Source organism: Rissa tridactyla, chromosome 19 (assembly GCF_028500815.1).
Source record: "Rissa tridactyla isolate bRisTri1 chromosome 19, bRisTri1.patW.cur.20221130, whole genome shotgun sequence".
NCBI classification, from domain to species: domain Eukaryota; kingdom Metazoa; phylum Chordata; class Aves; order Charadriiformes; family Laridae; genus Rissa; species Rissa tridactyla.
This window is the reverse complement of record NC_071484.1, coordinates 356287-376774: the sequence shown is the minus strand read 5'-3', so window position 1 is coordinate 376774 and position 20488 is coordinate 356287. Positions and strand designations below refer to the sequence as shown.

Sequence of the window (20488 nt, the reverse complement as noted above, 5' to 3'; positions counted from 1 at the left end):
CTTTCTGTACGATCACTGGAACTGAACAGACTGGCACCAACAGAACAGATTCATCTTGTGTAGGACCTGAATCATTCTTCATAGGCAACTTGCTTTTCCTTCAGTAAATGAAGAGAAAGACACAGACAATGGATCTACCGTCTTAGGTATCCATTAGCTCTGGTGAACCTAGGGTACTGACTATAAAGGACCGCCTTAAGATTAAATTATGTCCTGAAAAGGTCACTTGCCGAGACGAACAGCTCCGGTGCAAGCACATCCACAGTGGAGCCTGGTGACCGTGGGAGGCAGGGGCTTTTCCAGAGCTTTTTTGTGGTGGGGAAAGGTCAGGGCAGTGCATAGACCTGCAGGGAGCCAGCAGCTGGCACGAGGGTGACTGGCGAGGTGGGGATGGGGCCAGAAGCAACAGTGGCTGCCCCACTCGCCTAAAAGGCAGCACAAGGGAGTGTGGTGACCAGGAGTGCAGTGACCAGGATGGGCAAACAGCCAGGGCATGGCATGGCAGTTTGCCTGGCAGTTCACGTGGAAGGGCTCACAGCAAGGGCCACAGAAAGCTCTGCCAGCTCAGGAGGGGAGTTCAGCTGGTGAGAGAGCTTAGCCATGGTTTCCACCCAGCAGAAAGCTACGTCCTCTGGACTTGCCAGAGTAGATGTAGCCACACAGAGAGAGGTCCCATGGAAACATGCAGCCACCTAGGTCTCAGGCTGCAGGGAGTGCCACAACTTTACACGGCTAATGGACAGTAGCAGAGATGACACCTGCGCGAGGTGTGACCAGGTGGACAACCTGCTCGGCCTGGTGGCAGAGCTAAGAGGGGAAGTAGAAAGGCTAAGGAGTACCAGGGAGTGTGAGAAAGAAATAGACTGGTGGGATCATGCTCTGACCTCTCTGAGAGAGAAACAGGGACAGACACCAGAAAAAAAACAAGATAAAGGGGATCCCATACCCTCCCCCCACCAGGCTGAAGGTGGTGGCCAAATGGAAAGCTGTGAACGGAGGCAAGTCCGTGCTAGGAGTCGCAAGAGAACCCCCTCCTTGCTCACCTTGCCTACTCAGGTGCCTCTGTACAATAGGTATGAGGCTCTGGATGAGGTAAGGCCAGTCAATGGATGATGTGGAAGATGGTCCAACTACACTAGAGAAGTTGACAGGACCGGAAAGGTCTACCCCCTGTTTTACACCACCTCTGAGAGGAAGAAAAGATGTATTATAGTTGTGGGAAACTCCCTTCTGAGGGGAACAGAGGGTCCAATATGCCCAGCAGACCCTCCTCGTAGGGAAGTCTGGTGCCTCCCTGGGGCCCAGGTTAGGGACATCACTAGGAAACTTCCCAGCCTGGTACATCCCTCAGGCTATTACCCACTCCTTCTCTTCCATGTGGGTGGCGGTCAAGTGGCAACATGTAGCCCAAGGGTGATTAAAAGAGACTTCATGGCCTTGGGAGAGTTAGTAAGGGAATCTGGGGCACAGGTTATCTTTCCTTCTTCCAGTTACAAGCAGTGACACTGGAAGAAACAGACTTAGTCTGTTAATATATGGCTCCGTGGCTGGTGTTACCAACACAGTTTTGGTTTTTTTGACAATGGGATGGCCTACACAGCACCAGGCTTGCTGGCGTCGGATGGGGTTCATCTTTATTAAAGAGGGAAAAGGGTCTTTGCTCATGAGCAAGTGGGGGTCATTAACGGAGCTTTAAACTAGACTTGATGGAGGAGTAGGCTATTATCAGGCTTGTCCGTGATAGCCAAGGGATTACACACCAAGGTTTGAGGATGGGGCACTAGCAAGAGCCCTCAGCCTGTTGCTCTGAGATGTGCTGTGTACACTGCAGAACACTCGAAGTCTTATGCAGATGAGCCAGGAGCTCCAGAGAGAATAGGAGCTCACGGGAAACACAGGTAAAACACCTCAAAGGAAGGCCACCTGGAGAGCAGCACAAAGGAAGTAAGTCAGCTTCAAATGGGACCCAGCTTAAGTGCCTCTATGCAACAGCACTTAGCATGGGGAACAAACAAGAGGAGGCAGAGATATATCTCCAGGGCAATGATCTCATTGGCATCACAGAGACATGGTGGGATGGCTCCAAGGACTGGATTGTTAAAATGGAGGGATACAGGCTTTTGGGGAAGGACAAGCAGGGGACATGAGGAGGGGGTGTTGCCCTCTATAGACAGATAGGAGCGGCATTGCGTTCACAGGCACTGGTCCTCATGGGGGACTTCAACCACCCTGATATCAGTTGGAGGGACAAAAAAGCAGGGCACAGGCAATCCAGAAAGTTCTTGGAATGCGTCAATGACAACTTCCTTCTCCAAGTGGTAGAGGAACCAATGAGGAGAGGAGCTATGCTGGACCTTGTCTTTACCAACACGGTTGGCTGGTGGGGAATGTCAAGCTCAAGGGTAGCTTTGCCTGCAGTGATCACGAAATGGTAGAGTTCAAGAGACTTAGGGCAGTGAAAAGGGCATGCAGCAAGCTCACTACCCTGGACTTCAGGAGAGCAGACTTCGGCCTCTTGAGGGATCTGTTTGGTTTGGTTCCATGGGATAAGATACTGGAGGAAGGAAGGAAGCTGGTTGGTATTCAAGGATCACCTCCTCCAAGCTCAGGAGCGGTGTATCCCAAGAAAGAAGAAGTTGGGCAAAAAAAGCCAGGAGGCCTGCATGGATGAACAAAGAGCTCCTATACATGCTCAAAACTAAAAAGGAGGTGTACAGAGGGTGGAAGCAAGGACAGGTAGCCTAGGAGGAATACAGAGAAACTATCTGAGTAGCAGGGATCAGGTTAAGCAAGCTAAAATCCAGATAGAATTAAATCTTGCCAGAGACATCAAGGACAGCAAGAAAAACATCTGTAAGTAGGTTAATGATAAAAGGAAGATTAAGAAAGATGTGCGCCCTCTCCAGAAGGAAACAGGAGACCTAGTCACCCAGGATATGGAGAAGCCTGAGTTACTCAATGACTTTTTCAGCTCGGTTTTCACCAGCAATGGCTCTAATCACACTGCCCATGTTGCAGAAGGCAAAGGCAGGGGTTATGAGAATAAAAAACTGCCCATTGTAGGTTACTATCAAGTATGAGACCATCTGAGGAACCTGAAGGTACACAAGTCCATGGGACCTGATGAAATCCATCCATAGGTCCTGAGGGAACTGGCAGATGAAGTTGCCAAGCTGCTTTCCATTATATTTGAAAATTTGTGGCAGTCTGGTGAAGTTCATGCAGACTGGAAAAGGGGAAACATAACCCCCATTGTCAAAAAGAGAAAAAAGGAAGACCCAGGGAACGACAGGCCAGTCACTCTCACCTCTGTGCCCAGCAAGATCATGGATCAGATCCTCCTGGGAACTCTGCTAAGGCACATGGAAAATAAGGAGGTGATCAGTGACAGCCAACATGGCTTCACCAAGTGCAAGTCATGCCTGACAAATCTGGTGACCTTCTGTGGTGGGGTTACAGAGTTGGTGGATAAGGGGAGAGCAATAGACATCATCTACCTGGACTTAGGCAAAGTGTTTGACATTGGTCTCTAAATGGGAGAGAAACAGATTTGATGGATGCACTACTTGGTGAATAAGGAACTGGCTGGATGGCCGCAATGAAACGGTTGCAGTCAATAGCTCAATGACCAAGTGGAGACTAGTGATGAGTGGGGTCATTACTGCCACCAGTGCTGTTTAATATCTTCCTTGATGACATAGTGGGATTGAGTGCATCCTCAGCAAGTTTGCAGATGACACCAAGCTGAGTGGTGCAGTTGACACACCTGAGGGACAGGATGCCACCCAGAGGGACAGGCTGGAGCAGTGGGCAGTCCATGTGTACCTCATGAGGTTCAACAAGGCCAAGTGCAAGGTCCTGCACCTGGGTCAGGGCAGGTGAGACCCCACCTGCAGTACTGCGTCCAGCTCTGGAGCCCCCAACATAAGAAGGACATGGACCTGCTGGAGCGAGTCCAAGGAAGGACCACGAAGACAGGCTGAGAGAGCTGGGGTTGTTCAGCCTGGAGAAGAGAAGGCTTTGGGGAGAGCTTATTGCAGACTTTCAGTACTTAAAGGGAGCCTACAGGAAAGGTGGTGAGGGACTCTTTATGCGGGAGTGTAGCGACAGGACGAGGAGTAACAGTTTTAAACTGAAAGAGGGTAGATTTAGATTAGCTACTAGGAAGAACTTCTTTACTGTGAGGGTGGTGAGACACTGGAAGAGGTTGCCCAGAGAATTTGTGGATGCCCCATCCCTGGTGGTGTTCAAGACCAGGTTGGATGGGACTTTGAGCAACCTGGTGTAGTGGGAATTGCCCCTGGCCGTGGCAGGGAGGTTGGAACTGGGTGATTTTTAAGGTGCCTTCCAACCTAAACCATTCTGTGATTCTATGAAAATGTTTATTTCTCTCCTGTGACTACAAAAATGTGTCTTAAGTTCAGTGCAGTTGGAAATGTCTACATTAAAAGTATTTGCATCTAGGACAAATAACTCTTAACAAAAAGGCTCCCATTCTAAGAAAAAATCTCCATATCAGAAGTCTAGGCAGTCACCTTCTTGCTCATCAGAAATCTGAGTGTTGCAGTGTTAGGGAATAAGCGGTTGTTGCAAATTTCTTGTTGTTTCCCCATTACTCAGGAGGCAGCACTCCCACATAAAGTAAAGAACTTGGGTGGAGGCCCGTCATTTGGCCCTGAGCCCAGCTGCTGACACATGGTTGACATATGGGAAGGATTTGCTGAGCTGATACTGGTTCAGCAGATGTGTGAGGAGAGACCAAGCAGAAGTGGAAGAGAGCAGAAGCTGCTGAAGTGAAGGGACTGAAAGCACCATAGGTGAGTAGTATGGCTGGGGGGAGTAGGTTGGGGCTAGGGCATGGTGGCTAATGATGGTGGTTACAGGTGGAAGGGGTGCTGAAGAGCAGGGGAAGGTAATATGGACAAACAAAGAATGCTATGAAGAGTCTTTTCATAAGGCTGACACAATGGAAGATTTGGCTGAACCACAATTTTGAACAGCCACATAGTGGATAGAGAAGAGAAGATGACCTAGAGAAATGGATTGGAACCGTTAGAAAGAGAAGAGAACTGCACAGGTAAGAGACAGTAGAAAACCCAAGGAATTCAGGTCAGAAAGGAGAGCTAGACAGGAAGAAAAGATGAATGAGAGACTGGAGCAGAGAAGACAAACAGCAGAGTAGGCACTGGCCAGGAAAAGAAAACCTGATCCAGAGAAAATCTGAACTGAGAATTCTGTACATTAATAAAACTGTACACTGTACTACCATGTTAAAATGAGAGCTCAGTCTGTGGAACAGCTGTTGTAAGCACGTAGTACCTATTATAAATACCTAGATGTAAAACCTTCCCTCTAGAAAGAATGATTTTTCTCTGTATTGTGTCCAGACCTGCTGCCCAAAACAGGAGGCTTATTCAACATTTAATAACTACAGTATCTTCTGTGTGGGTTTTTCACTTTACTGTCATTCCAGGGTTCACAATCTTTTTTGCAACACCAACATGGCAATCACAAAATTACATGGACTGGCTATTCTAGTGACAGCAGGAATCACTGGAGCAATTTGGTGGGTGTTTAACCTTTGATAATGATTCTCAACTAGTATGTATTTTTCTTGCCCAGCTTGAGTGTTGTTTCTTCTAGCGATACTTAGGCAGGTACGATGTAAGCGTTTATACAAAGATAAATTCCTGAGCCCTTTTTATATTCAAAAGATGAAAATAAACAAGTGTGGACATTTTCATCTCTTTTGTGAAACTGGCCTATGTGTATTCCTGTGAGCACAAGTGTTTATTTTCCTGTTTACATACCACTGGACTCCAGACCAAGAGAAGGATCCTGGCATAGAGCTAGTACTCTGTGGAGTAGATTTAGCTGTATTTATCCTGTGTAATGGTTAGCCTGGTCTCCTTTGGTTTGCATGTCCCTATAGTAGCCTGCTACAGTGATGCTTTGACAGTATGTGCTCAGTGCCCTGGGGCCTGGCATGAGATCAAGTGGGAATATTTGGGAATGCAGAGTTTGCTGGAATAATATTTGGCCTCATAAAATGCAAATTAAATCATCCGCAGATCTTCAGAGTGAATAGATCTGCAGGTAACACCAGGCTAGACAGCTCTCTTGAAATAACTGGGCTTTGCGCACCCCCATCACCAGTTTGGTCCCACAAATATGTATTCTGTTAGACTTGTTTTACAGTTTCAGTCATAAAGAGGGTGGAGGAGGGTTTGATTTATTGTTTTTATCATTGACTCATTGCTTTCTTATTCTGTCCAAGGTACCATCACCCGTTCTCCCCAGACAGTAACCAGGAACACACAACCTCCTCTGAAGAGGGTATATCGCTGTAAGGGACTGAGTTTCATTCTGCCTGCCTTTCAAGATGCCGCATGTGTGTCATTCTAGGCCACTAGGATAATACTCATCTGTTAAGACTAATTCTTAAGCAGAAGAGACATGCCGTAGAAGTGCTTATCTCCATTTCGGGATAAATCATCCTGCAGTGACCAGCTAAGATGCAGACATTTCTACTGTGAATGTCTTGAGCTGCATGAACAGACTCAGATTCCAGAGATTTAACATGGGTACTCTGAAGAGGGAAATACAAATTGATTGATCCAGCTCCTCCAAAATCATGTAATAAAAAGACAGTATAATCCCACCTGGTTTAGACACCTAAAAGTTGTCTGTATATTTCTAAGAAAGTCATCTAGGTGTCCTCTGTAATCATTAGAAAGGAGTGGGCCCTGCCAAAGTCTATTAATCCCATACTTAGGGATCTAAAGGTAGTTAGCCTGTGTCATGTTCTTATGCAAATAACACTCTGGACAACTAATTATATTTCTAGATCTGGGGCTGCTGTTATAAGATAATGCAAATACAAAGAGAGGACCACTAGGACCTTTTATTTTGCTATAAGCCAGAAGTAAATCCTTTGAAATTAGTACAGCTGCATTTTGAATTATTTAAACTCTGTGTGTGTGTGTGCACGTGTGCATACGCATGTGCATGGATGTGTTAGGAGTAACTTGAATTAAAGGAAGTACACAATTAAAATAGGTATATTATTTTATTATTATTATATTATATTACATTACATTATATTATATTATGTTATAAACCTATTATAGGGAAAAAACCTACTCTTATTTGGTCAGATGTGTGTCTTCAATGACCTTAATTCCAAACCATTGCCTTGAAATGTGAAACATGGGATGTACACCACTATATAAGCAGGACCTGCCTTATGTCTGTGACATTCTTTTCATTCATCTGAAGTTCGTTTCTGTGTTTTGTTTTGTTTTTAGTATGACCAACATGAATCAGAGCTCGTGCCAGCTTTCACGGTAAGGGCCTCTTACCTCTGCTCTCCCACAGCTCTGACCTATGAATATGGATATCTTGCTAAACATCATCCCTCTTCATCAGTTTTGATTAACACATAGTGCCAAAGCTGGGCCTTCTGTCCTATAGAACAGCTAGCTTGTTGAATAATTTAATTCCTGAGTTTTATTCTTAATGACAAGTGCTGATTGTCCACCAGGAGAATATGTTGAATCCTGGGCTGTGCTTTAATGGGAGGCAAAAACGTGGGTTCAATATAGGGGAAAAGTTCCCTGCATTAACTCCTTTAGAAAATGTAGTGCAGACCACATTAGGATTATATGTATTCATTTTTTCAGCGTTTCTTTAAAGATATTCAGAATACCTATACATGTTATTGCTGGAAGAGGGCAAGATTCATCCACAAGGAGCGAATGCAACTGACACGCTTTGTGTGAAACAATGAAGATAACACTCATATGGTCTGTGACACAGATCCCATTCTTTTTATGAATTTTGAACCTGAATAATCTCAAAAGTCAAAATTATGTCTTGGTAATAAGCCAACTATGTCAGACTCAGTAGAGACACAGGTTATATGCCATACACACTAGGCACACTTGATAAAGCAAAGAGGGATAAGAACATAGCAGATACGTGCGAGGAAGTGGTGTATAGTTGCTAGTGCCATTGATCCTCAAATAAGAGCGGGCACGATGATACCAGAATTCTCAGTCCATCAGTGCTGGGTGTTCCCCTTTTAGACATGGGAGGTACCTCTCTCCCATAGTGGTTCTACTCTTCGTGGAAGCAGATCTGGCTCCTGTGGTATCATCAGAAAAACAGGTTTGGTTTATTGTCCTGATGTACATTGCTAAAATGAAACCCAGGTTTACCCAATGGTACCCTTAGACAGCCCTAATTACATGATTCATCATATTCACTCTCCCATTTCTTGACTCTCCTGTTTGCCAGCCATGTACTTCCATTTCTCCACCCCAGTCCCCTTCCAAATAAACAAATCACCTCTAGGTACTTTTTATCCAGTGCTCACAGTTCTGCTACATCCAGACCTAAATTTTGTATTTCTGATATTGTTATCTGACCTTGGACTTATATAGTGTTACTGGTAGGGTTATCTAGGAGTTGTTGGCCTTTCAAGAATCTGGTCCCTAAAAAGTCTCCAACACACTGTCAATCTTGGTCATTTCTCACAAGATTCCCCCTTAACCAGCTATGAAATCCAGCCATCCTGCACAGCACTATCTGCAGGTTCTGTCAGATTCCCACACTCTTATTTGCAATATCCAGCAATTTCTTATGTCTTGTACAGTAGCTTTCTATATCTTGGTCAGTTAGATTAACCTCAGGGTAAGGTATAGCCAGCAGCCTAGTCATTTGCCTGGAGCCTTGCCAACATGGGTCACTCTACACATTTGGGCAATTCTTCCTGGAGTGTCTTAAGCAGAAAGATGTGGCCATTGACATTAATTCTGCCCTGAGATTATCACAGTTGAAAGATCAGAATATTCTTTTAAAGAAAATGCAAAGCAAGGAGAAGAAACCCTTTCACAGAATCACAGAATAATTCGGTTTGAAAGGGACGACAAGTTCATCTAGTCCAAGCCCCTGCTCAAAGCAGGGTCAGCTAGAGCAGGTTGCTCAGGGACTTGATTAGTCAAGTCTTAAAAACCTCCAAAGATGGTGCTTCCACAACCTCTTTGGGCAGTCCATTCCAGTATTTGATCACTCTCATCACTTAAAGTTAATTTAAAATTCTTCATACATAATTGGAATTTTGCAAGTTCCAACTTATGTCTATTCCCTCTCATCCTTTTGCTGTGCACATCAGAGAAGAGCCTTGCTCCATCTTCTTTGTATCGTGCTCCCATTGGGTAGTTCTAGACAGCAACAAGATCTCCCTTTAGCCTTTCCAGCTTAAACCTGAACAGGCCTCGTTATGTCAGCCTCTCTTCCTGTTTCATGTCTCCAGCCCCCACCAGCTTGGTGGCCTCTGCTGGACTCACATCTGTATGTCAATCTCTTTCTTGCCCTAGGGAGTCCCAGACGGGACATGTACTGCAGATGTATCTCCCAAAGTGTCTGTCCCATTTGGTAATGGCTACACTCTTATTAATATGGGCCATGGTGCAGTTACTTTTCTTTGATATAAGTACACACTGCTGACTTGTCCACCAGGACACCGCCACAGTCAGTCAGCCCCCGGTTTGTCCTGCTGCATAGGGTTACTCTGGACCAGGTTGCACTTGCCTTTGCTGAACTTCATGTTGTTCCTGTCAGCCTTTCCAAGTCCTCTGAATGGCAACCTTGCCCTTTGGCATATTGACTCACTCCCTCTAATGTGGTGTTGTACACAAACTCGCTGAGAAGTAGCAGATTCTGAATATGGAAGCAAGAAAGAGTTTAATCTAGCAGTTTACCATAATGAAACACTTCCATATTTTTAAACAAAAAATGCTTTATTTCTTTTAACTGAGCTGTATTTCATCAGCTTCTTTTATTGCCTTATGAATTATGCATTTCTAATCCTCATTGCTTTTTTGGCTTAGACATCCCCTCTTCATCACCTCTCTCATAATACACGGAGTCATGTTACTGTCTGGCAATGCTGCTCTAAATGCATTCACAATGTCACACACTATTCTTTAAGGAGTCTAGCATGTGTGATTGAAGGAGAAATAAACTTTAACACCAACAAAACATGACACCAAAATATGACAGAGAGAATGTATTATTCTTGTAACTGTTTTGGAATTAAAAAGTATCCAATATAAGACAGTATTTTCACCACCTCCGCCCCCCCAAAAAATTAATATGGCTAGACATATCTTTCTGCGTATGTGTATATGTGATTCTTTTTATACCTCTCTCTTAGCTTGCTTAAACTATTACTTTTAGTGTTCCCACTTTATAGAACCTGGTTTTCCTACTGGAAAATCTAGGAATCAGGACTGGTGTATTCCCATTTTGTGACCCATTTACAGGAACCTGCATAAACAATGAGAATGGACAGCAGTGCCATCTTCTCTAGAGGGCAGGCATGCAGCCATGCACCCATGAGCAACCTACAAACTGTATTGAAGATTGGACCAGACACTTACCATGTAGAATTAAAATCAAATTTCCTGAAGATGCCCTACAGGAACAGATTCGCTGAAATAATGTCAGCAAGTTTGCCAATGACACAAAGCTGTGTGGCACGGTCGACACACTAGAGGGAAGGGATGCCATCCAGAGGGACCTGGACAGGCTTGAGAGGTGGGCCTGTGTGAACCTCTTGAAGTTCAACCAGGCCAAGTGCAAGGTCCTGCACCTGGGTCATGGCAACCCCAGGCACAAATGCAGGTTGGGCGGAGAATGGCTTGAGAGCAGCCCTGAGGAGAAGGACTTGGGGGTGTTGGATGAGAAGCTCACAATTCTGTGTTAAAATAGATTATTTTGCATTCAAGCCTAGTTAGACCAGCTGAGTTGTATGTCTGAGGAACATTACTTAAATGTAGTTAACATTATGTGGAGGTGAAGTAAATATCATAGCCAGCTAACTGACTAGATACGCATTGACACTGGATCAAGGAAGTACTCCTGAAAGACAAAAGGATCTCTTGTGGGCCTCCTAGCATGAAAAAGGAAAATATGAAACTGCTGTGGTGTAAGGTATTTATTTGTCTTTTATTTCTCTCTCATTTACAGACAAGCAGACTTAAATGAAACATCTGCAATGCTTCCACGGTAAGTATATATCCTCTGGCTTCATTAATGTGATATTACATTTTTTTCATGACTCTGTTTCTGGCCCATACAAGTCAGGACAGCTGAGAACAAGGCTGTATGAATAGGAAAGCGTGCCTTTTTAGAGAAGGTACTCTTCCAGAAACCGTCATGTCTTTCATCTGTTTCCTTTCAGAAAGGAAACTGGGAAATTATGATGAATGTTGAAACGTTTTCGGATTACTTAGAGCTCAATTCATTTTTTCCCTCCCTTGTCACCACCCATCTCAGAAGCTAAAAAAGAAGAGTCCTTGGTTGATGCTATTTGTCGTGGTTTAGCCTCAAACGGCAACAAAGAACCACGTGCCGCTCGCTCGTGCCTTCCTAATACAGGAAGAATCGTAAGAAAAGGCAAGACTCTTGGGTTGAGACAAAGGCAGTTTAACAGAACAGCAAAGGGAACAGGCAAACAACAACAACAACACGGATAGGGGAATATACAAACACGATTACGGAACCGCCGCTCCCCCGCCGCTCGCCGCCGCTTGCCTGCTGGACCCGGGACGCCCCAGCCCGCTTTTAAGCAGCAACTTCCTGCCCCCTCCCCCGGCAGCTCAGGGTGGGCGTGGCTCACATGGCATGGAATACCAGGAAAAATTAACCCTATCCCCACCGGAACCAGGACACTATTTTAAATGGTAACAGTCAGAATTACAAATGATTTGTAATTGTCTATGAAAGGGACACGTTAGGTCAGTGGGATGAATTATTTTCTGGAATTGCCTAGAATAGAGCCATTGGCTCTAGAAAAACAGTAGAAGAGAAACGGAGATATTGGAGAGAGTTCAACAAGGGGCCAGAAGGATGATGAAGGGACTGGAGCATCTCTCCTATGAAGTAAGGCTCAGAGAGTTGGGGTTGTTCAACTTGAAGAAGAGAAGGCTTGGGGGGTAACTTATCAATACATATAAATACCTGAGGGGAGGGTGCAAAGACAGAGCCAAGCCCTTTTCAGTCGTGCCCAGTGCCAGGACAAGAGGCAATAGGCAGAAACTGAAACACAGGAGGTTCCCTCTGCACAACAGGAAACATTTTTTAGTGTGAGGGTGACTGAGCACTGGAACAAGTTAGCCAGGGAAGTTGTGGAGTCTCTCTTTGGAGAGATTCACAAGCTGTCTGAACATGCTCCTGGGCATCTGGCTGTAGGTGTCCCTGCTTGAGCATGGGGTTGGACCAGATAACCTCCAAAGTTCTCTTCTAACCTCAACCATTCTGTGATTCTCTGAAGAATTATAGATGACAAATTCATATTTAGATGACTGAACTCTGGTACTTATTTAACTTACTTTCAGATGTATAAATTTAAATATATATATGCTCCACATTAACGTTTCTTTAATTATTTTTTCCTCTCAGATTCTAAGTTTCACTACTACAAACCTAAAAGGAGGGAGTTCATTTTTTCTCTTGGGAGTTTCTGAGAAATTTTGTTCTTTGTTTTGTTCTTTGTTCTGTTCTTGGCCTTCTTTAGTCATATTCAGGAAGATCCTCCTCAGGTGAAATCTTCACCTGACTAACTACTGATAGTGTTTTTTGACATTACACACAAACTCATACACACCTAGACCCACAATTTACCACTATTAACACAGAGACTGTTTTGAAGCTATTCAGATGCAATCTGATCTCATATTATCCTTTACCATGGTCTCAAATTATCCTTTTGCATGTAGTCATCTACAGGCCCTCTGGAATGCATGGATTGTTTCCAAATAGTGGCTTTGTAAATTATAGAATCATAGAATCATAGAATTTGAACTCAGTTGCTACACTGAATTCTGAGAAAAGGAAAGAGAGAAGTACCTGGTAACTAGTAGGACTGCGAAAGTCACGTTTCATTTATCTATGCTGAACTTGGTTTACAGAGCTCCTGTTTCCATTAGTAACCAGCTATCCCAGAATCCAGGCTGCCAGCCAGCCCAAGTCCCATGGGGCTGGTGAGACTAATTCTCCTTGAAATATCAGAAGTGAAATAAGGCCTGGACTGAAAACAAAAGGATCAGAGTTGTCCTCTTGTCTTCTCACCTCTTCTGTGAGCCAGTGTCAGCCAGAACTTGGATTTCTGTAGGTGTTATACAAAGTCCCAGCTGTTACCAATGTTCATCAAATGAGGTGAAGATGGCTGAACCGAATGCAGTATTAAATTTTTTTAGATTAACTTGAATCTCCAGATTTCTGGAAGAAAATCTATCAAAAGAGATCAACGTCCTCGGGAAAAAGGAACCAAATCAAAAGAATAGTTACCTTGGGTGACTTGGTCAAAATCAACTGCTTACAGTGGACTACTAAGCAGGCTAAGATGATGGGTTATGAAGAGCAGAATGGATTGTAGCTGGATGTGGACTACCTGTGCTGAGTCAGACTGAGGAGCCAAAAGAGCCACATGAAAAGAGCTGCCATGGGCAGCCAGTTTCTCCAGGAAGATGCTGTGGGAAACAGTATCAAAGGCCTTGCTAAAGTCCAGATAAACAACATCCATAGCCTTTCCCTCATCCACCAAGCAGGTCACTTTGTCATAGAAGGAGATCAGGTTAGTCAAACAGGGCCTGCCTTTCATGAACCCGTGCTGACTGGGCCTGATTGCCTGGTTTTCCTTCATGTGCCGCATAATGGCACTCAGGATGATCTGTTCCACGACCTTCCCAGGCACCAAGGTCAGGCCTGTTGTTCCCCAAATCATCCTTCCCAGCCCTTCTTGTGGATGGGCATCACATTTGCTAGATGCCAGTCAACTGGAACCTCCCCGGTTTGCCAGGACTGATGGTAAATGATGGAAAGTGGCTCGGTACCCTCGGGTGGATCCCACCTGGCCCCATACACTTGTGTATGTCCAGGTGTTGGAGCAGGTCCCTCACCACCTCCCTCTGGATTACAGGGGCTTCATTCTGCTCCCCGCCCCTATATGCTACCTCAGGGGTCTGCGTACTCAGGGAACAACTGACTCTCCTACTAAAGACTGAGGCAAAGAAGGCTTTAAGTGCCTCAGCCTTCTCCTCATCCTTTGTCCCTATGTTACCGCCTTCATCCAATAATAAAGGGTGAAGATTCTCCTGAGTCCTCCTTTTGTTACTAATATATTTATAGAAACTTTTTATTGTTCTTAACATCCAAAGCCAGGTTAATTTCTTGTTGGGCTTTGGCCTTTCTAATTTTCTGCCTACATAGCCTTACAGCATCTTTGTAGCCTTGCTGAGTGGCCTGGCCCTTTTTCCAAAGGCCATAAACTCTCCTGTTTTCCCTGAGTTGTATCCATATTTCTTAAATTAATTCAGAAACACATCCCTGTAACTGGAAGGTTTCAGGTTATACATGATTCAGTATATTAAAACACAAACCTAAGAACATCCTGCAAGTGATTAGTCTGAGGGATTTCTCCCTTGTCCTCTTCCGCCATCTTATGGCCGATGTGAAGAATAGCTTCTTCACTTGAAATAAAATATATAGCAGCTGCCCTTTTCCAAAGTTTACAGAGAACTGCCATGGCTTCTTTAGTGTAAAACATAGGGCTATGTAATTATTATTCTTGTTAAAGCAAGATGAATCTCATCATCTTTAAGACGCAAGGATTTCTCCTTCTCAGTCTATGGGTAAACTGAACACAAATTTGAAAGATGCACGGAATAAAGGCACACCAAGATTGACCCAGACAGAGCAAAGAGTAGTGTTTTTTACATAAGCAAGAGTCATGTAAACAACTCAGAGTGCCTGATCCTATTGCTCTTTCCTGCTCATCGAAGCTATAGTTTACAAGTGGACAAACACCCCAACCCATTCTGTCGTTTCACAGGGATGAACATGCCTGTGAGCTCCTCGAAGCCCAGACCAGACGGCACCTCTGTTGAAATCCAAAGCCCAGACCTTGGGCCTCACTTATCCAGTCTCCAGCTCTGACCTCAAGTCTTTCCAGATTCTGGTCTCCTACTCACAGGCTAGATCAATTTGACATTTGCTGACATATCCATCTGCATGCACAGACTAGAAAGCAAGGTCACATGGAAAATAAATAAACATACAGTCCAAAAAGAAGATGGAACAGACTGCCATAATCAGACTCAAGGCTTAGCCAAACTAGCTGAGTGACCAACATCCTGTTTATACAAGTCTGGACCCTGTTGTCCACCAACTTCTCTCCATTTTCACACATTTGTTCTCCCCAGTCTATTTCTATTTCTCCCTTTCTCTGCTTTGGCTCTTCCACGAAATATAAATATTGCATATTCCCACAATGTGCCTCAGCCCGTCATTCACTGACTTAAGAGTTCCTTCCCTGTTATTGTTTTAATAATCTACTGCTCATTAAAGTTTGTGTGTCAAATTTTTAACTGATTACGTCCTTAGTTTCTTGTCTTTGCTTTTGATGCTGAATAGTCATTAACCAGATATCCTCTCAAATCAGAAGTCTTTACACTCCACATGTCCTTACGATCCCTGCTATTCTTGTTATTACTATTATTGTATTATAGTGATAATGAATGGCCATGTACATTATTCCAAGGTCATATGTATTTCTTTCTTTTCTACAGCATATTATATCCTGAGCCGCTTCTGACAAAACCAAGGTAAGCTTGATTTTTGTAAATCTGTAAGCACTGAAAAGAAAAAGAAGATGTATCAAGGATGGTTCTTCTCAGATAACTTCAGAGATTTGTCGTATAGATACTTTTTAGGTTATGTGATAAAAGATTCATCTCCACACAACACAAAGGAGCACGGAGGGACAGTGGGAGGCAGGGAACCCCAGGAGCCTAATAAGCGAAACAATCACAGTGTAAAGGTGCCTACCAAGGCTTTAAGGGGAGAGCAATTGGTCCAGGGATAAAATCTATTAAGGTGAGTCAAAGGGAGCGGCTCTCTAGAGCAATTTTCGGACTGAGAGAAGTTACTGCCTACAAGGGCATGGGATGGCAGGGAAAAGCATTTTGGGATTACGCAAGACGGATTATGGGATGTTGAGAGGAGGAAGCACAAGTGGAGAAAGGGAGGGATCAAGGTGGTTTGGGGAGGAATGAGCATGGGAAAATAAAGGAATAAGGTTATATAATGGGGTGGTTGCATGTAAAAGCATGCTGGTCAGTATGCCTTTGTGACAATGCCCTGTACCTGGTCAGCACAGTCTGCTCTGTCTTCTCACTAAGCTCTATTTCTACCTGTCTTCCTAGGTAAGAGGTTCTTCTGTGTGCATGTATTTGTATGGAGGCTAAATATCAGCGATTGTAGTCAGACCATGGATTGGGGACCTGTGTGTCTGGGGTGCCTACAGTTGGAGAGACCAGAACAAGTGAAAATTTAAGTGCTAGTGAATATAGTTGGACCACAGGTCATAGGGGCTTGTGGATCTGTGGTCCCAAACTGGAATGAGTGAGGATGTAAGTGCTAGCAACTGGACAGGGGACCACAGGTCATGGAGGCCCACATGTTTGTGATGTCAGCAACTGGAGAGACTGGAGTGCACGCATATTTTGTGGGTACATATGTCAGGGTGTAATAGCTAGCGAATGCCAAGCTGTACTTGCTGGCAAGTAGATAAATGATTTGGGAGGTAGGCATCAAAGTAGCCATAAGCCTGCTTTGGATACTGGAGAGATCAGATGGTCTGAGATTTGGCTATTGGAGGGACCAAGAGGTCCAAGCCAACTCCTGGAGAGACTGTAAGGTCTGGGGGTTGCCTGTGAGACCCACCTGCATGTGTGTGTATGTGTATGAGCGAGCCGGAGATGAGAACATCCATAGGACAGCTACTGAGTTGACTGAATGTCTAAGGCCAGTTAATAGAGGGATCCACCATGAATGTTTGTGTATGTGTGAGCATGGGGAGTCAATACTGCATATGTGTCAGTGCTAGTGAGCACATGGGCTTGCGAGGTAACTGGGAGGCTGGGAGTCCAGGGACATAAATTCTGGATAAATTCTGCAAGGCCAGCTGCTGGAGGGATCCTTGTTGCACATATGTACATATATATCTGTGTGTAATATATGTGCGTATATATATTTTTTACTAAAGGGCTTTCATCCTCAGTAGTTGAAAAGGGGGACAGGATACACTCTTTGTGTTGTTTGTGTTTGCGTAAGTGTTGTTTTCTGTCTGTATACAACATACACATATATGTCTGTGTGGCCAGACGTATCTATGTGTACATTGTATATCTGTGCCTGTGTGCATGTTTACTGGGAATATATTCTCATCCTCACTGCTGGTTGGGCCAGGGGACACTGAGTTTCAGCAGCCTTGCCTCTACTGGGCTACCAGATTCAGCAATTCCCCTAACAATATCTACCTTCAACTAATGATGCTAGATTTCCCCTTTATACTCAGTAAGTATAAACAGATAATTCTTAGGTGTAGTTCATACAAATATTTAAAATAATTTTGAGGAATTTGTGGCATAAACATATTCTATATGCTTATATTATGAGAAGGTTGATTATACTATAGAAGTGCTTGTTTCTCTTCACTTACAATAATGGATCCCTGACAACTTGTCTATGCATCTACAATATAGACACCTACATTTGGACAGAAAAATGCCTTGAGAACCGTATTGGTTCAATTTTATAAAATCTAAATAATCATACAGAAAAATTTAATCAGTGTATGGGCTAAGGGGCTCAATAGTCATTGGCATCCCCAAAAGGTGATCCAAACAGTCTCAGCAGCAAATTACATTCTGCCAATTTTGTTTTTCTCTGTACTTTCAAATTAACTCAGGGCTCAAGCCCATACTTGTGTCTAAAGCCCCTGATTGCGTGTGTTGTTTACATGGTTGCTTGCTCTCTGAGTATATGTTGGACTGATCCAGTACACTCTCTGGATGTTAAAACTGGATGAAAGAATTAAATACTGTGTGGACACAAACGGTTCCGATCGCATGGCTCTGTGAAGCTGAGATAGTAGTCAGGTATGGCTGTATACAGTCAGGTGTGGCTCTAACTTTCCTATCACCAAAGGCTGAATTGGGAGCACAGGTACTAAACTTACTCCAGTTCTTTTGCAGTTAGATACTTTGTAGAGAAGCAAATATTTTAGAGACATCTGACTTATTTAAGGTGTCTACTGCAGGATAAGATGCCTCATGCCTCGGATTTCATTGACAGTACTTTCTTGACCCCTAGTGATTTCAAAGGGAGTCTGAGATGGTTAACTCAAAGGTGGACATCTGTGCTGAAGAAGTTTGTGTTTTTCCTCATGAATTCGATAGGTCCTCTAAAGACTACCTTCATTCTCAAACTCCTTGCAGGAGGCGGGATGTACTGGTGTTGACACCCTGGTTGGCTCCAATTGTCTGGGAAGGCACATTCAATAGAGACATCCTGAATGCCCAATATATGCAGAAGAACCTCGTCACTGGAGTGGCCACTTTTGCTGTTAAAAAGTATTGGTTTGTCATTTATTTCTTGTCAACTGCTTAAACCTCTCTCTTCCAGCTATGCTGAAATACTGCTGGTGGAGCAGGATTGAGAAAGGTTCCAAAGACAGAATATGAGCAGCTTTAGACTGGGAGAAATGTGACATGTGAGCATCAACTTCCCAAATAAGGCAACTGGCTGTGAAAAAGTGGGAGACATTGCCTTTCAAAGGGCAAAAAATATCCTTGGAAATATAACTAGCATTTTGATCCCTTGAGAAAAACAATTCCAGCTCCTGCTATGTTTCTAACAACAAGTTTTGCCTCTAACCTGGGGTAAAAAATACAAAAATTCTGCAAAGTTGAGACGTTAAATGGGCTCCTATTAGATTTTAGAGTGAAAATATTAGCTCCAGTAAAATTATTAACCATGCCATTTTAGCTTGTAAGTTCTAGGGGAGGTTGTCTTCGAGTTTCTGAATTAGTAAAGAACTGTACTCCCTCTACCTCCACTAAGCATCCCAGGTTTAAATAGAGACTTCAGGCACCTCGAGGCAATCAAAATTATTTAATTGATAATTTCGATCCTCTCTAGAACAGTAAGTCAAAAAGTTAAACTGCAGAAAGAGTGTCAGGGAGACAGGCAGCATGTAAGAGTGAAGGGTGAGGAGAAGTATTTATACGATGCAGTTATATAAGGGAGCAGCACGGCTTAGAAGGTATGTGTTCTCTATAGTGAGCATGAAAGACCAATGGAGTAGAGAATAGTGAAAACTGAGAAACGGTATAATGTGCAGCAGTATGGGGAAGGGTTGAAGGGGTAGCAGCTACATTAAATAAAGAGCACTAATATTAGAAGGGAACAATGGATAGAAAAGGAGAAACAAATGAACTTGAAAAGCCACCATTTTCAGCAGAAGGAACCCCTCTCCATTCTCTTCCATTCCTTGTCTCTCAGATATGTCCAGTTCGTACAAGGGTTCATGAGCTCTGCCAACAAGTACTTCCTTGCTGGGCACCAGGTGAACTTCTACTTGTTCACAGACAATCCTGACCACATCTCTCACCTTCAGATGGCCCCTGAGAATAACCTCTTTGTCATCCCTGTCCAGAATCACTCACACTGGCAGGATATCTCCATGAGCCGTATGGATATCATCAGGAGATATATCCACAGCCAATTCCAGTATGAGGTCGACTATCTCTACTACATAGACATTGATGTCCAGCTATTTGAACACATTGGTGTGGAGATCATTGATGCACTGGTGGCAACCATCAGCCCCTGGCAGTACACCACACGTCGTGACAGCAAACCGTATGAGACACGCACTGAGTCACAAGCTGCTATCCCTAAAGGAGAAGGGGACTTCTATTATACAGCAAGCTTTTATGGGGGAAGTGTAGCCGAGGTCTACAAACTGACTAGAGCCTGTTTTAAAGGGGTCATGGAGGACAGAGAAAATGGCATTGAGGCTAGGTGGCATGATGAGAGCCACCTCAACAGGTATCTCCTGTATCACAAGCCCACGCGCCTGCTCTCCCCAGAGTACTACTGGGATGAAGAACTAAGACGGCCCCGCATCATCCAGGTGAAGAGGATGTGCTCCATTCGCAAGGACAGCAATAATTAAGCTTCTAAAACAAAGAAAGAAAGAAAGAAAACAGATCATCAGTGTCAAGACAGTAAAACAGATGTGGAGGTTATAAAGTCATAAATTTACCTGTGTCTGTCTTTCTGCATTTCTGATGCAAATAGGAAAGGCCAAATTATGATGTTTATTGAGATTTTTTTCTCTATTAACATAATTTTTATTGCAGAGTACAGGCGATAAGAAAGCAATGCGATAAGTATGCCTATTTGTCTTTTCACTCATCTTGCTTTGTAGTTGTGATACTACTGTCTTCAGTGCTCATGACTCCTGGGAGTCCAGGATCAATCTCCATGTGGGCCATGCTGTCCCATCATGTAGTCTTACCTCTAGATTTTATAATCATTTAAAGTCATTAGTTCAAGCACTTCTTCCTTTTCT

At 43.8% G+C, this 20488-nt stretch overlaps 1 protein-coding gene across 1 annotated transcript; it reads left to right on the top strand.

Annotated features, from left to right (window-relative positions):
- Positions 1–5501: 5501 nt before the first annotated feature.
- Positions 5502–20089, top strand: LOC128919437 (histo-blood group ABO system transferase 1-like). Its single transcript, XM_054224764.1, has 5 exons — positions 5502–5566; positions 6278–6346; positions 11035–11073; positions 18348–18482; positions 19414–20089. Exons 1-5 carry the CDS (start codon positions 5502–5504, stop codon positions 20087–20089), a joined length of 984 nt encoding a protein of 327 aa, XP_054080739.1.
- Positions 20090–20488: the final 399 nt, after the last annotated feature.

What these genes read in the sequence shown, in the direction of transcription:
- LOC128919437 (XM_054224764.1), top strand. Translation starts at nt 5,502, where the DNA reads ATGGCAATCACAAAATTACATGGACTGGCTATTCTAGTGACAGCAGGA. An exon ending in GGAATCACTGGAGCAATTTG is followed by an intron (nt 5,567 to 6,277) that starts GTGGGTGTTTAA and finishes ATTCTGTCCAAG; the next exon opens with GTACCATCACCCGTTCTCCC. An exon ending in ACATCTGCAATGCTTCCACG is followed by an intron (nt 11,074 to 18,347) that starts GTAAGTATATAT and finishes AACTCCTTGCAG; the next exon opens with GAGGCGGGATGTACTGGTGT.